The 16,994-nt window shown below is 40.8% G+C and overlaps 1 protein-coding gene across 2 annotated transcripts in view; it reads left to right on the top strand.

Moving 5' to 3' along the window:
- Nucleotides 1-392: 392 nt before the first annotated feature.
- The window catches only part of PTER (phosphotriesterase related), a 59,745-nt gene continuing 43,143 nt past the window's right edge, over nt 393-16,994 (top strand). Inside the window, exon 1 of one of the 2 annotated variants that reach the window (XM_012753775.2) lies at nt 393-491. In XM_012753775.2, coding sequence (XP_012609229.2) covers nt 489-491 — 3 coding nt within the window. In that variant the 5' untranslated portion in view covers nt 393-488. The remainder of the gene's footprint in view (nt 492-16,994) is intronic. The other variant, XM_012753779.2, reaches the window with a different exon arrangement.

The raw sequence follows: 16,994 nt of genomic DNA, 5'->3' as shown, positions 1-16,994 counted from the left end.
CTTCTGCAGCTACAGGGTAATAAAACTGGTTCAGAACAGGCCCGCCAGCTGTTGGAGCCCAGACTGGGCCTGGAAGTGGACGTGGCCGGGCAGCAACCTGCTGGGCGTGGCCGGGGACCAGGGAGAGGCGTGGCAAGGGTCTGAAGGGCGTGGTCTAGACCGGAGTGGGGCGTGGCCAGGGCCAGCGCAGGGTGTGGCCCAGGGCGAGTGGGGCGTGACCAGGCGGGGTGGGGGCGTGGCCCAGGGCGAGCAGGGTGAGACCAGCGGGGTGGGGGCGTGGCCCAGGGCGAGCGGGGAGAGACCAGGCGGGGTGGGGGCGTGGCCCAGGGCGAGTGGGGCGTGACCAGGCGGGATGGGGGCGTGGCCGGGCGTGCCCAGGCCGGGGCGGGGAGAAGACCCGAGGGGAGGGCGAGGAGGGAGGACAGCGGGGACGCGGAAAAGGCCCGGGACGGTGGTAGTGCCAAGGGCTCCGGGGGAGCAGGCGGTGCATGGTGAGCAGCGGGAAGGCGCCTGCTGCCTAAGTGGGCGCAGGAGCGGTGGGCCCGGTAGGAGGGGTGGGGACCAGGGGACCCGACGCCGGGGACTGGCTGCTGCCGAACCCCCGCCCTGGGGACGCTGCAGCGAGGGGAGCGCGGGCTGAGCGACCCGGCCTGGGCTGCTGGCCAGGCTTGGAGACGGCGTGTTGCTGGAAGTCCTGTGTCCTGCGCTCTGGGTGGCTTGATAGGGACACCCTGGGGGTGTCATCAGGCCCTGCTCGTTCCCTTTTCCTAACTTTTTACTTCGTCCCTCCAAGCCTCAGGCCTCAGCCCCGCCGTTTAGCTTCCTGTCTCGTGTTTCTATCACAAAGCGATTCCAAACACACTTCTGTGCGCTCCCTGGGCATGCTAGCGAGGGTCGCACAGCCGTGCTGTCGCGGGGTGTTTGTAAAGACGCCCACGACGGGGACGTTGCTGAACTTTCGCGTTGTGTAGAAACTCGAGTCCACGCGTCCTCAAATCACCTCGACAGTGGAGGAAACTGACAAGATTTTATTCCTGTGCTAAAGGATCGTCGCATTCATTGTCACAGAGAATAAATAATATAAATATCTATAAGGAAAAGGCTGGGCATGGTGGCGCATGCCTGTAATCCCAGCACTCTGGGAGGCCGAGGCAGGAGGATCACTTGGGCCCAGGAGTCTGAGGTTGCTGTGAACTATGATCGCGCCACCGCACTTTACCCAGGGCGACAGAGCGTGACTAACTCTATCTCAAAATATATATATCTATTTGTAAGCAAAAGTGCTCTGGGACTTATGACACCTACTTGGCCAGTTACATTTTATTTTACATAGACAGTAGGAGTGTACAGCAGTTACCCTAAAGGTCTGATGTCATGCCAGAAATAACTAGACTCCCTTCAAAAAGAAATCTCAGTGCACCCTGCAAAGAAAAATAGATCAGACAACTTGCTGTCAATAGCAAGATAGCAAAGTAATTTTTAAAAGGATAATTTCAACACCAGATTCACATAGTGTGACTTTATGAAATTATGTTTTCATTTGTGGGGTCTGGATGCTACTTTAAGTGTAATAAAAGTTACTAAAATGTATGTGATATGGATATTTGGAATACAATAGCAAAATATATTTCCATTTCGCTTAGCTTTTTTTTTTTTCTTTTTGAGACAGAGTCTTGCTCTGTTGCCCAGGCTGGAGTGCAGTGGCCTCCTCATAGCTCACAGCAATCTCAAGCCATCCTCCTGCCTCAGCCTCCTGAGGAGCTGGGACTACAGGTGTGCGCCACCAGGCCCAGCTAGTTTTTCTTTCTTTTGTAGAGACTCGCTCTTTTGTAGGGTCTCGCTTTTGCTCCGGCTGGTCTCGAACTCCCGACCTTAAGTGATCCTCCTGCCTTGGGCTCCTAAAGTGCTAATATTATACGCGTGGGCCACTGCACCCAGCTAGATTATTTATCTTTTCTAGGCAGATTTAAAAGGTAATTGATCTCTAGGTCTCTACTCAATCTAATCTATGGATTTTTGAAAATAAGAACCTAATTGTGCCATTTTGTGATAAAATTGAAATTACAAGGTCCTCAGGAAGGATCTGTTCATTCAATCCATAAATATGTATTTTGTACCTGGATATGCACTAAGAACAGGACAAATAAGGATGCCAGTCTCTTTGAGTTTATGTTCTGGTTAGAGGTAGAAGGGCAGGAGGAAACAAAGGAGGAGCCAACAAATAAGTAAGTTAACAAACAGCTACAAATTGCAAGCAGGGGGCTGCGATCAAGAAAAATGGCAAATTTGAAACGTGAGTCATTAAATTTTGAGCTGAACAGGAGCAGAGATATAATAGATGAAACTGAGAATCTGGAGAGGTATGAGCTATGTACTTGGTGCCTTCCTGGTCTTGACCATAGACAGGATCCTTGTGAGTATAGGAAGTCAAGAATCCTTAAGCAGGCATTTTATAGATTGCTTCTGGAATGAAGCTTAAAGACAAAATGATGAACTGCATACCATGAGAGGAGCTTGGGAAATGTCCACCTTGCTTAACATGTTCATACATGAGGAGTCTTTCTCCTCCAATGTCTGAAATAACCCAGTCAACCATCCAGAACAGTCTGAGACTTCCTGATCAAGCTCTATCCTGCTCAGCAGCCCTAGGAACTTGGCTGAGATAGTTGTTGACTATTTTTTTTTCATACACCAATTGCGGCCCCATTCTGTTTTTCTGTAGCTGTTCTTTCTAGTATATGTTCGGTGGCCCAGGTTTTTCTACTAAGACTTTTATAACAAAACTCTTCTCATTCATAGATATCCTTCCTTGTTTAAAAAAGGAAAAGAATAAGAAAAACAAGACACCTGGTCCCATCTGGCATAAACTGGCTCTTTGGTTCTGACCACCTGTTCCGTGAAAGCTACCTGAGTACACATACCTCTGCCTGCTCAGCATGGGAGTAACCAATATTGACTGTTTCTCTGTACCCTTCCTGGCCAGCATGGCCACGTGCCTTGTTTGGCCAATGAAATGTAAGTGGAGTGACACGTGTCACTTCCAGGTGACAGTTTTAAGAGCCAGCAAAAGATATTTCACAACCTCTTCTCCTCTGCCACAATGACCGCCCAGTGGCAGCCCTGTCACCCTGAGTCACAGGATGACAGCAATGATTAGAGCCACTTGCCACCCTGTGTTAGGTGAATACGATGAGCCAGAAACTAACTTTTGTTGTGTTTAGACCCTGAGATTTGGGGATTTGTTTGTTAGCGCAGCACAGCCTGGCCTAGCCTGCCTAGTTCAGATACTCAGGTAAGGTGTGAGTTATATGCATGCTATATGCATGCCCCATTGACCTTGGGAACCTTCAGGAAGGTGCTGTACGAGACATGCCTTGTGACTCATGCCTTTCCCGCTGTGAGGAGATGCCAGGTGCCCTGGTTCCCATAATGCTCCAGTGAGCTTCATAATTTTAATCAAAGGTGGCAAGAATGGCATTTAGATGTTTAATTATATTCCATAAGGGCATCTGGTATTAAAGTGTAAAATATATAAAGCCTCCGAGCCTGGAAGGGATAGAAATCAAGGCTCTCATTTTTACTTCGAAAAACACAATCTATGTATTTTTTAAAATTTTCAGTGTACTTCCAAGTGTTCCAATATAGAGGAATAATCATGGATGAGTTGTAAAGAGAGGATTCTTCCCAAACGCAGTTATCAGTGGTTGCATTTCAGAAATTATCTTTGTCACCAAAGGACATTTGAAACAAATCATCCATACTTACCATTGACTAATTTCTTTTTTTCCATACAGCTTCAATGAGTATTTTTAAAAGATTGCCTGGCTATTCCATTTTGCATCTAAGAGTATCAGACCTAGGTTTTGCTCTCAAGGACCTAGGGGCAGTGTGCTCACTCTTTTACTCTGACTTAAACAGAAGTGAAGCAAGGAGCATTTTGCTTTGGGCAGAGACGTGCTACATTCTTAGGGACGTTGGCTATAAATCCAGTCTCCCTAGAGGTTAACAATCAAAGTTCTCCCCCTCTCATACTCAGACGAGTGATATGATGATGATAAATTGCTTGGACATGACTGCCCCGAGCACTTGTGTGATGAATTATGTTGTTCAGGGCACGACCAAAGATTCTCTATTGTCAGTCTGCAATACCAAGTATTGGCAGGATTCATAAATAGCCTTCTGCCAATTGAGGCCTCTGCTTTGCATATTAAAGGCTCTGTTTTCACAGGTCATGGCTCTTAGTTCTTTCTTAGTCATCTCGGGTCTTGCACTGAATGCACTTAGATAATCAGCCTTTTGGTTTTGTGTGTGTGTGTGTTCCTTACTCATTAAAAGGGTAGGATGTGCCCATGCATACAGTAAACATTGAGTCTGTCTTCACAGAAACTGTTAAAATAGTAATTATTAGTCCCTTTCACTAAATCCAGAGTAATAACAGCTTATCTTGCAGTGGCTTAATTGGGTAATTATTTGGTGTTTGAAAAGCACTTTGAAGAGAATATTGGTAAATATTGTTGTTAATTGAATGCTCTTTTGTGTAATGGAAAGCCCATTGTGACCAAAATCCTCAAGATTATTGTGTAGCAACAAACATTTCTTTCTTGATGTTGCTTACTATTTTAAGAATTATATATGCATTGATTTTTAAAATATTTTAAATATTTTCATGAACTCTCAAAGTTATCTCATGTTTATACCTTCACATTTCTACCTGTCTCATCTACTATGTTCCGTACGTATCTGAAAAGTTAAATATTATCAGTCTTGCTCTCTGAAAATCTAGAGGAAATATAAAGACTGGTCTCCAGTCCAGGGATATTTCACATTATAAAACTTCTACATATGCTGCATGGTATCTGCTTTAGGTTTCAATAGGGTTTGCTATTATTCCCTGATACATCATTGACATAAGTATTTATTTGATCTGATTGTCATCAAAATTGGTTAACAGAAGGGTTAGGTTGAATTGCACATACCTGGCTAGGCCTTTTGGTAGATTTTCTCCTCACTTTCTAGAGTCAGAACCCCCATATATAATTAAGGGCCATTTCTGTAGCTGTGATTAGACAACCTCTATTACTGACAATGTTGTTTGCTGGGCTGCCATCTTGAAATCCCACAAACTGGGTGGCTTTACCTTATAACTATTCTTATAAGGACACCAGTCCTATTGGATTGGGGCCACTCTACTGACCCCATTTTAACTTAACTACTTCTGTAGGGACATTATTTATTAATACAAATGCAGTCACATTTTGAGGCCCTGAGGGTTAGGGCTTCAATACATGAATTTTGGGTGGGGAACACAGTTTAGTCCATAATGCTACCCTACAATAGTTACAGTCTCTTTGGAAACTACCATTTGGGGAGTTAGTTTCTTTGATTCTCATAACTTGAGCCACCAAAGAGATGACTGCAGGTCATTGGAGAATCCACTCATTTCAGGAACTTCTTAACATTATTTGGAGGAACACTTAATGCTGTAGACTTGAAACACTGGCATGATTAGATAAAAGTTGAAGCCACGTTATTACATAAGGTAAACCTTGCAAGCTGAACTATAACCATCCAAATATTTGCCATAACAACCTACAGATACTTTTACCCCAAATTTCCTCTCTGAATAAGAAACTTGCTATGAGTAGTCTACGTACTTTTTTGTACCATCAAAAAAGGCAAAAGTATACAGTGTATACAGTGGTCTCATCTCTTCTTGTCCCTGTAAGGTGGCATCTTGTGTTCGTGTTGCTTCCATGTTTATTATTGTCCCCATGTTATCAACTGAAGATGTCCAAGAAAAAAGTTTCTAGAGAGAGAGAGATGTGCATCCAAGAAGCTAGAAAAGCTCTTATATTCAAAGAAATACTGGGACAAGTGAAGGCATAAAAGCCCTCAGTTTGACATCATCTGTCCGTATCTGCAATGCATACTGTAGTTGATTCTTGCAAGCTTTACAATGTTCCTTCAGAATAGAATAACAGGGTTTCTTTTCTAATCCTTAAAAAAATCTTTTATACTAAATAGATAGCCAGAAATCCTTAGAGGATTGTTATATGGTGTATAAGAGTATGTAAGTAATATTTGGAGTCTTGAATGGGCTGTGAAACAATTTTCCCTTTAAAATCTGTTTTAAATTGTAATTTATTATTGAAGAATGATGGACACTTAAGAGTTTGCTATACTATTCTCGCTACATTTGTGAATTTTTGAAAATGTCTGTATTTGAAAGTCTAAATAAAAATTTAAAAAGATAAGACATGAATGAGCTATATAGCCTCCTGTGATGACAGATTTGATAACTGTTCAGGGACAGATTAAATAAGGTATACATTGCATATGTTAGACAAGACACACGTGGGTAGAGTGTGGTTTTAACTACCAGTTGCAACATAGAAAAGTATTGTTGAAACCCTTATCCAATAATGATTACAAGAGCATCTTTCCTAGGTTTGGCCTAGATTATTTGGCATGTATGTGTGTGTGTGTTTTTGTTTGTTTGTTTTTTGTGTTTTTTTTTTGAGACAGAGTCTCACTTTGTTGTCCAGGCTAGAGTGAGTGCTGTGGCATCAACCTGGCTCACAGCAACCTAAAACTCTTGGGCTCAAGCAATCCTCCTGCCTCAGTTTCCCAAGTAGCTGGGACTATAGGCATGTGCCACCATGCCTGGATAATTTTTTGTATATATATTTTTAGTTGGTGAATTAATTTCTTTCTATTTATAGTAGAGATGGGGTCTTGCTCTTGCTCCGGCTGGTTTCAAACTCCTGAACTCGAGCAATCCACTCACCTAGGCCTCCTAGAGTGCTAGGATTACAGGCGTGAGCCACCGTGCCTGGCCTGGCGTGTGTTTTTATTTGTCATTCTCTGGCATAAGACATGGGTCAGTGCCTTTCTCCTAGTTAGGGAGTTTCCCAAGGTCTCAGGCTGCGTTTCTGCAAGTTCAGTCTTTGACTTAAGAACCTGTCTGTTAGCCACTGCACAAATCCACTGAACACAGGGATTTAAGAAGAGGCCACTTGCCCCCAATGCTTGTGCCTTCTGCCCAACACCTTCTATAAAAATGTGCTCTGCTGTTGTAGGAGGGATCTTACAGTCGACATTAGGCAGAAAAGCTCTCCCCCGAGCGTTCAGAAGAGTGACACTCTGAAGCCCTGTCTGCTGCTGTCATGGTCCAGGCCGATCCAAGTTCTCCCAGCCTCCGCATCTTGGGTTAGAAATTGTCCTGGGTCTCACCTGGGAGTCACACTCACATTTCTGCTCAAGTCTCAGGCCTGACATAGATTCTTTTTGACTTCTGTGCTGCTTTCAGCTTGACCCATTATCATTCGGTAAGGTGCATCTTCACTTTCTCTCTCCTGTGTACTAAATATTTTGGAGCAGTTTATTCAGTGCATAAGTAGGAAAGAATCTGCTATTTCGAATACGGACATTACTGAGCCTTTGACTTTGCAGGCATATTTGATCTTATGTATGGGTAAGGGGAAGCCTCTTGCAGTATGATTGTGATGTTCCTTTTTGATGTTGATCATTTCTTCCAGGCATCATCTTTTCACTTTTTGCCCATCAGTGTATTTCGGTAGAAAGATCAAAATATATCGAGCTAAGAGTTCCAAGTTTAAAATGATCTCCATGAAGATTCTTATAGGTCTCTTGGTCTATCGAATTTCTTTAATTGTTAGATTTATAATGTAGATAAGAACATATACTGTTTCTTACCATTAGGGATACTTCATGGACCTTTGCTACTACTTATTCTTGCTATAGTGAGGTCAAAAGTATTAATTTTTAAATTCCTTTTTCTTTTTTTGGATAGGCCAAATGAGGATGGTAAAAGATTTTTTATGTGGAATTTTCATCATGCATTATGTAGCGACACTAATTTTTTGTCAACCTATTTCCACTTTATTTTTGTTTTTTTGTTAGTAATACCTTGGCCAAAATAAGTTTACATTAATTATTCCTATATAATGAAATAATTTCACATTATTTTTAAGGAAAGTTTCTTAATATATCATTTCTAGCTTATACGTAGTTTCTATGTTTCTAGTGAATGATGTATTAAACTTTAGATTTTTAGTCTATAAATATTGGAAAGCTTAGTAAGTAGCTATGTACTATGTCTGACCACAATGTCTTAATCCATATTTATACCATATATTAATATTTTTAAGCCAACATCATTTATTAGTAAAATAATGTCAACAATGATAGTGGGATCAATAAAAGATCTGAGCGTTAAAACTGGATAATAGCTTTTTCTGCCTAATGAGAAGTCCAGATTGTATTTCTGATGAGGTGAGAAGGATGTTACATGCCAAAAGAGGAGTTAGTCTTTAACCCTTTGCACTCAGATGTCGAGTGTAGATAATGTCGAGTGGATAATGAGAAAAAAGCAAGCGAGTGCAAAGGGTTAATAGGCCAAAGCAAATGAATGTATTTCAACAGCAGTCCCCAGCCTTTTCGGCACCAGGGACTGGTTTCATAGAAGACAATTTTTCCAACAACTGGGGGAGAAGTGGGGGTGGGAAGATGGTTTGGGGATGATTCAAGAGCACTACATTTATTGTGCAGTCAAACCTTTCTGCTGATGGTAATCTGTATTTGCACCCGCTCCCCAGCGCTAGCATCACCGCCTCAGCTCCATCTCGGATCACCAGGCATCAGATTCTCATAAGAAATGCACAACCTAGATCACTCGCATGCGCAGTTTACAGTAGGGTTCCTGCTCCTATGAGACTCGAATGCCCCGCCCCCTCATCTGACAGGAGGCGGAGCTTATGCGGTGATGCGAGTGATGGGGAGCAGCTGTTAATGCAGAGGAAGCTTCACTGCTTGCTGGCCTACCTGCTGCTCACCTCCTGCTGTGCGGCCCAGTCCTTTTTTTTTACTTGAGACAGAGTCTCGCTTTGTTGCCCAGGCTAGAGTGCTGTGGCATCAGCCCAGCTCACAGCAACCTCAATCTCCTGGACTCAAGCAATCCTGCTGCCTCAGCCTCCCGAGTAGCTGGGACTACAGGCATGCGCCACCATGCCCAGCTAAGTGTTTCTATATATATTAGTTGGCCAATTAATTTCTTTCTATTTATAGTAGAGTCGGGGTTTCGCTCTTGCTCAGGCTGGTTTCGAACTCCTGACCTTGAGCAATCCGCCCGCCTCGGCCTCCCAGAGTGCTAGGATTACAGGCGTAAGCCACTGTGCCCAGCCTTGGCCCAGGCCTTAATAGACCGCAGACAAGTACTAGTCCTCGCCCCGGGGGTTGGGGACCGCAGTGATACAAAACATTGTGGAGATGCTGATGTGCCCTTTAATTTTCACAGACTCAGTATAATTTTCATTAGTTCCTGTAAAACTTGATTTATTCTCATTACATCTTCAAGAGCATTTGCTATGCCTATGTATTAAATACTACTGTTCCCACTAATTACTTAATTTTTTACTTTTAAACCAGTCCACTTTTTTGCTTTAGCCTCATTCTAAGAAATAATATCTATAAAATCACAGGCTTGCAACGTTTATTACTTTCTTTTCTTTTCTTTCTTTTTATTTTGACACAGAGTCTCACTTTGTTGCCCAGGCTAGAGTGCTGTAGCATCAGCCTAGCTCACAGCAACCTCCAACTCCTGGGCTCAAGCAATCCTTCTGCCTCAGCCTCCCAAGTAGCTGGGACTACAGCCATGCGCCACCATGCCCGGCTAATTTTTTCTGTATATTTTTAGTTGGCCAATTAATTTCTTTCGATTTTTAGTAGAGACTGGGTCTCACTCTTGCTCAGACTGGTTTCGAACTCCTGACCTTGAGCGATCCACCTGCCTCAGCCTCCCAGAGTGCTGGGATTATAGGCGTGAGCCACCTCGCCGGGCCTATTACTTTCTTTTCTAAAACACATTAAAATAAATAATTGTTTAAAGCATTTTAAAATGCCCATATGCCACCTAAAATCAGTTTGAACAAACTGTGGGGTGGGGGGATATATATATGTATCACTTTTTGAAAACACTGACGAAATTTATATTACTGTGTTTTTTAACTTATTTCACCATCCACTGAAAACCAAAATTATTCTTGGTTAAGTCAGCACAAAATTATCAGAACAGTTTCTGTAGTTATACTGCGATGACTGGAAACTGTAAAAACCCTGTATGTATGTGTGTCTATATGTATACTGTATGTATATATACACATATACATACGTGCATAGACAGATAATGGAGCCTATAAACTGTTATTTGGAAAACAGCCGACAGTACGCAGTGGCTCAGGCAGCCAGCATTATTCTTTGAGGGCTAATAAAGCCACCGTTATGTTATACATGTGCTTCTATTTTATTCTTATTCACAAGCAGTATAACAAATGCTAATAAATAATTAACAACCTGGAACTTCTGGTTTGTGAGGCATTTTTGTTTCATTCCTGTGTTAGTAATAGTCTGTTGTGTGTAGTACATTTATAGCAAAGGAAATGCTGTCATCTGGTTTGTTGAGTATGGTTTGCCTAATGGGACATCAGAAAAAGAATCCGTATCGGGAAAGATGTCAATAAGGGTTCACACTCCTTGTAAAGAAATGTTCTGTCTGATTTTCTACCACACATATATCCTCATTTACTTAATATTTAAACAAATTGGACTAATGGAGAAACCAATGCAGGGGACGTTTACGGGCCATTTAGCACCTCTCCACATAGAATCATGGAACTTGTATCGGGAAGGAACTCTAGAGATCACTTTGTTCAACTCCTTTGTTTTATTCATGAGGAAACTGAGGTCCAAGACTAAGTGATTTGCCCGAAGATGCACTTTTAGCATGTCAACTCGGTTTGTAACATTTGTGCAGTTGGTAAAGTTCTGGCTTTTCCTCCTCTTTGGGAAAGAGTGATATGTTCCAAAGAGCATTAAGTTGTTCCTTCTGTGTCCCTTCTTCCATTTTTTGAAATATAGCAAGTTGACATTAATTTTTGGTAGCACTCAAGATACTCTATAGCTACTGGGACTATTGTTTGTGTCAATAAAAGATTAACCTATTGAATTAGGGAATTAACCTGTTGAATCAGGAATTATTTCTGCTGCCTTTAATCATTTGAATAAGGGAGAAAAACTATTTTTTGAAGCAGTGTCAAGATAATATTATACATATTAATATGCATGTGATATGTATATTTGATTGTATAATTATATATTATACATATATACATTATATATTATAATTACTATATGTGTAAATACATTAATATAGTATGTATAACATATTATACATAACATTTTCTTATGGCACATATATGTGTGTTTAAACATTCCAAGTTCTTGATTTTTTCATCTATAATTTTGTCTATTAATAATAAATACCGAATAAATGAATACTACTGTATTATAATAAAAACTGATAATCAAATGTAATAAAAGTACCTTTTGATATTGATACTTAATAAAAAATGTATGAAATGAGTTACTATAAAGCAGCAGCTAAGACAAGACAGTTTAATTTCAGGTGATGCCTAAACAAGAACTCCAAGAGTAGGATAGCTCATGCCATAGAGACTTCACCTGTGAAGTTAAAAATAACCCGGAAGGAGGGAAACAGCTAGTTTTGTTTATGTAACAGGTTTATTCTACATTGCTGTGCAGCTTGTTAGTAAAAGTAGCTTTGAGCACTCAGAGAGCATGTCTTTGTCCTTACTGTGTTCCAAATAAAAAAAAAATTTTTTTTCTCACTTCTAGTTTGGAAACTGAGCCCACAGTAGTTCTGAGGTCTCCCACGATCTGAGAAAGGGGAAATGAGCAACCATTATCCCTTAGAAGGCAGCGATTTGCTGTAACCAAGAAGGCAGGCAAGTCTCTGATAGTACGAGAGACAGTCGCCAGTTGTTAATTCTTCTGCTCTTAATGCTACCAGAGATCACGTGTGACAGGTTCGTTCACTGGTGTGTTTAGACCCAAAGCAGCTCTGAAAGCAAGCCTGTTCGTTCTTTCCAGTCGAATTCATTCATTCATCTGTCCCTAGACGTTTATGGAATCCTGCTAGGGGCGAGGTTGTGCTCAGTGCTGGCTGTGGTGTCGTTCTCACTTCCACACTGAGCTGAGAGGGTTGGTTCCTTGAGAGTCCCCGTAATCTGTTCACGGTTCTCCTGTGGCGTCCCCAAGGAACGCCAGAAGATTAGAGGCCCCTCAAATGAACACAATGCCCTGCCAGTCTCTGCAGCGTGTGCCATTTGTCACTGATACCTGATAGCCATTGTACACCGGGGTTTCAACTTCAGACAGCAAACCAAGGAGACTTTTGGTGGGCTGTGCATTGCTTTTCTGCACAAGAGTTTATTTTATGTGATGATTCAGGAGACCGTCTCTGCTCATCCTTCTCTTAGTGATAAAGGACAAGGTCCAGCTTCCACTCTCTCCGCTCACAGTAGCAGAAGCACCTGCAGACGGGAGCTTGGTTTTTCTTGCTCCCTTTTTTTTTTTTTTGGATGGGGATGTGGCCGTGACCCCCGCTAGTGTCTTTGGTGGTCTTTCTTCTTCCCATAGTTATTGAACAAAAGGTGCCAGCCAGACTCTTGAATCCTGAAAACTGTGCCCTCCATTTCTGCTTCAAAGTCTTTATGTTTAATACATTTAACCCTTTAGTTCAGATGTCCTCAAACTATGGCCCGCCGAGGACATTTATCTGGCCCACCAGGTGTTTTTGCCACCGCTGCTTGTCCTGCTTAGCAGCCGACTTGTCCAGGGCCCACAGTGCACATGCGTGGAATGTGGGCCACACTCTTCAACGGTCTGAGGGACAGTGAACTGGCCCCCTGTTTAAAAAGTTTGAGGACCCCTGCTTTAGTTGATTATTAAACATTTCTTCTTTAAGGAAACGTTGCTTAGTTACTCTTATCACTATATAATGCCATATACTTCAGATTACTTTATCATAAGAGTGTTCATTGTGTGTACCTACATGCCATACATAATTCATTGTCAACCTGATTAAATTGTAAACTCCTTGAAGACAGGGACCATGTCTGCTTTTTTTTTTTGTATACCTCAGAGAGGGACTAACCCAATGTATCACTGTCGTGTAAGTCCTAAGCAAACAAACAAAAAGCAAAACTTAACATCTTGTGCAAGGACAAATATTCAGGGTGGGCGCGGTGGCTCACGCCTGTAATCCTAGCACTCTGGGAGGCCGAGGTGGGAGGATCACTCAAGGTCAGGAGTTCGAGACCAGCTTGAGCAAGAGCAAGACCCCGTCTTTACTAAACATCGAAATAAATTAATTGGCCAACTAAAAATATATAGAAAAAATTAGCCGGGCATGGTGGCACGTGCCTGTAGTCCCAGCTACTCAGGAGGCTGAGGCAGGAGGATCGCTTGAACCCAGGAGTTTGAGGTTGCCGTGAGCTAGGCTGACACCACCACGGCACTCACTCTAGCTGGGGCAACCAGAGTGAGACTCTGTCTCCAAAAAAAATTAAAAATTAAATAAAAGGACAAATATTCAATTAAGGGTTGTACGGAGACCTTAGTACAAAACGCACTGACCTTTTGGGAAGTGAAATGCTCACTGCTGAGTGTTAGTTTTTGTTTTTTTTTAAGCTCTCATCGCACAACAACTGGGCTCCATCACAATTAATCTTATATGGTAATGCAGTGACAATGAGATAATTTCTCTGGAGAATCTATGCTAATACTATTAAAATGCTCTTACAATGTCACAGTGATTGCAGGGGAGGCATGCAGGGACTATGTCTATGTGATTATGATATTATAGTGATGGGTGATTACCAGAGGAAACTACTAATTCAACCCTGCAGGGACTTGCATTATGAAGCCATTATAACATGAGATTATAATGACACAATAACGTGGATGCCCATCCGTGATGTGAAAACCAAAAGCTAATTGGAATGCAAGCGGTATTTCCATTAAGTTGTAATTAAACACTGAAAGCAATGCTTGTTTAAATCCGAGACAGCGACAGCGCAGTTCCAGAAACGAAAAGTTGTGGGTGAAGAATGCACGCCGCGTGGAAGCTTAGAAATGGCTAGAAACCATTTGCAACTCTGCCTGTTAGTATTTACCAGGTGTGAAAGCTCTCGTGGAAGTGGCTTTCTGCACACTGGCTCCCTCTCTGCTTGTCCTCCAAAGTCACCAAAGACAGTACCAACATACGAGATGCCTGGATCCACTTCACATTCTTCTCACAACCACTAACATTTTCAGCTTTCTCTTTTCAGTTTTGAAGTGGCCATAATAGTATCTTACCTCCCTTGAAATGAGACACGAAAGCAAATTTTTTTTTCCTACAAGGTAACCTTTTTTATATAGATAGCAAAATTAATCCATGTTCAAAATCATACAAAACAGATAAGCACAAAGGAGAAAAAGGAAATTAGAAAAAAAAAAAACCCTGAAAAAATCCTATACCCTGGAGATGACCTATATTAGCATCTCTGGGTATTTTCTTTTAGACTATTTTCTATGCACAGTGTACACATTTTTTTTTGCTTTAAAAATTTGCGTTCTACAGTACTTTTTAAACCTACTTATGGATTCTTCCCATCCTTTCCAGTTGTGAGAGCTATTTCTTATCCAGGAGAAGCAAGTGGGTATGTTTTGCTTGTGTTTTTAAAGGTCAGCTTAAGCTGGACAATTTTACACGTCACTTGGGAAGCCACATTTTACTCTTAGGGAATAATATTTGGAAGGGTTTATGCTCTGCATATATCAGTTAGAGGGTAGATCTACAGTAAATTCTTCAGATTCCATTAACAGTGCTATAGGTACTTAACATTTCGATGTTTAGGAATGAATGGTGCCTTTGAGAAGGCAAAGAGTTGCTTGTTCAGATGTTATAAGGACACACAGTAGCTTATATGTTCTCCCTCCCAATTATGACTCAAGTGGTTATTGCTTCTTGGTTTAAATATAGTTAAGATGAGTGTTCGTTATTAAGTATTAAGTTTGCACTTGGATGTGCTGTATGCTTTAGAGGTATTTTTATTACCACTTCTTGCAAAAACCAAATTAAATAGGTAAGTCTAAATTGCCAGAGTCCTTATTGTTATAATTAGGAAAAGGAAAGCACAGTGCGATTAAATGGCTTGCTTCATGTCACCCTGTGAATAGTGGAATTGGGATGAGATTTTCTGGTCCTGGAATATTGTAGCATTTTTTTTTAGGCAAATGTGTGATGTCACCTTGGAAGAGCTTTTCTGTACTAATGGAGATAAGAATAACTAACTGTAATGTTCATAGTAAAAACCTATATAGCTTAATGAGAATAACACTGGACTGACAAGCTCAAAGACTGGGTTCTAGTTTCGGCTATCTGACCTTCAAAAGATTAAGGATTCAGTTTTAGCATCTAGAAATGAAGTCAATCAAATTAAATGATCTCCATCGTCTCCTTCCAGCTCAAAGATTCTAAGATCAATTAGTATTTAACATTAATTGAAACAAACATTTTCATTATAAGCATTATACATTTTAATAAAATAATATTTTACCTACTTTAAAACTATTAATCTAAATTTAAAACCATACCTTACTTGGATGGCATTTAATAATTTGACATATTTTAGCAGATTTATAATTTATAATAAAAAAATGTCTTTTTTTTATTATTTGAGACAGGATATTACTCTGTCACCCAGGCTAGAGTGCAGTGGCATCATAATAGCTCACTACAACCTCAAATTCTTGGACTCAACCAATCCTCCTGTCTCAGCCTCCCAAGTAGTGGGGACTACAGGTGTGTGCCACCATGCCTGGATAATTTTTTTATTTTTTATATAGAGAGGTTCTCACTATGTTGCCCAGGCTGGTCTCGAACTCCTAAGCTCAAAAGCTATTCTCTTGTTTCGGATTCCCAAAGTGCTAGGATTACAGGTGTGAGCCACCATACCCAGCTAATATTACCCAGCCACCATACCCAGCTAATACTACCCATACTCACATAATGTTACCCAGTAATATTGTTAAAATACAGTTAAAACTACAATGAAAGGAGACTGTTGCTGGCATAATTATATAAGTATGTAAATAGTTGTGTCAAATAATACTTTAAATATATGATAGTCTATGAGTTTTTAGAAAGTAGGTGATAGCAATGATCAAGGTACCAATTTAAACATGGTACAAGAAAACCATTTCTAATGGTTAATGCAAAAAATATATGAGTGATTAAATTCCCTTTATACTTAAATGCATAGATATATGAATTAGTTAATTAAAATTTGTTATTTTATGGTAGGAACTTTTTTTAGTCTTGTGAAACTTTTTCTCTAGACAACTTAGAATTCTATTAGAGCATTTTTTCAGCCATCTCAAAAACTGGGAAAGAGTGATTATTGTTCTATGACACAAGTAGTCATTATAGATTCATCCTTGACCCCATTGCAGTAAATCAGCTTTCGGGAGTAGAAATAAGCTACTGGTTACTTTACTTTTAGTAAATCAAATACAAAGGAAGACTCCATGTCACGTGTCACCCTCTCTTAGGACTAGGCAAAATTTGTCACCTTGACTTCCTTGCCAGACCATCAATACCTACCTCTAAAGCAATTTTTCTCAAACTTGAGGATCTACAAAGTTTCAACAAATTTTTAATTTTGTGTTTCCATTTTCATAATCCAAACAACTTAAAGCATATTCTGGAAGACTATATCCATTTCATAACCAAGTATTGGCATAAGATTTCATGATTTGCATCTCCATTTCTTTTTAAGACTAGTGATACCAAATTCTTGTCCAAAACAGCAGCATTTATCTTTTTTATGATTATTTTTCCAAACCAAGGTCTCTGTTTCCCTGGGATCTATGACTGCATTTCCTAGGATGTCAGGAGGTGGTTGGGATTAAGAGAACCATGTCCTAGTCTGACAAGTGTTTGGGGCCCTTTAATCTCCTCTGTAAGAAGTGGAGTTGGTTTATAAACTAGATCACATACAATAGCTGCATGTATGTTTGTTTTTCAGAAATCTGACTTTAGGGTCTTGACCAGTATCCTAAGGATCCAA

This window comes from Microcebus murinus, chromosome 25, assembly GCF_040939455.1.
Source record: "Microcebus murinus isolate Inina chromosome 25, M.murinus_Inina_mat1.0, whole genome shotgun sequence".
NCBI lineage: Eukaryota > Metazoa > Chordata > Mammalia > Primates > Cheirogaleidae > Microcebus > Microcebus murinus.
Note: the sequence above shows the minus strand (reverse complement) of the source record. Positions and strands in the feature narration are given on the sequence as shown.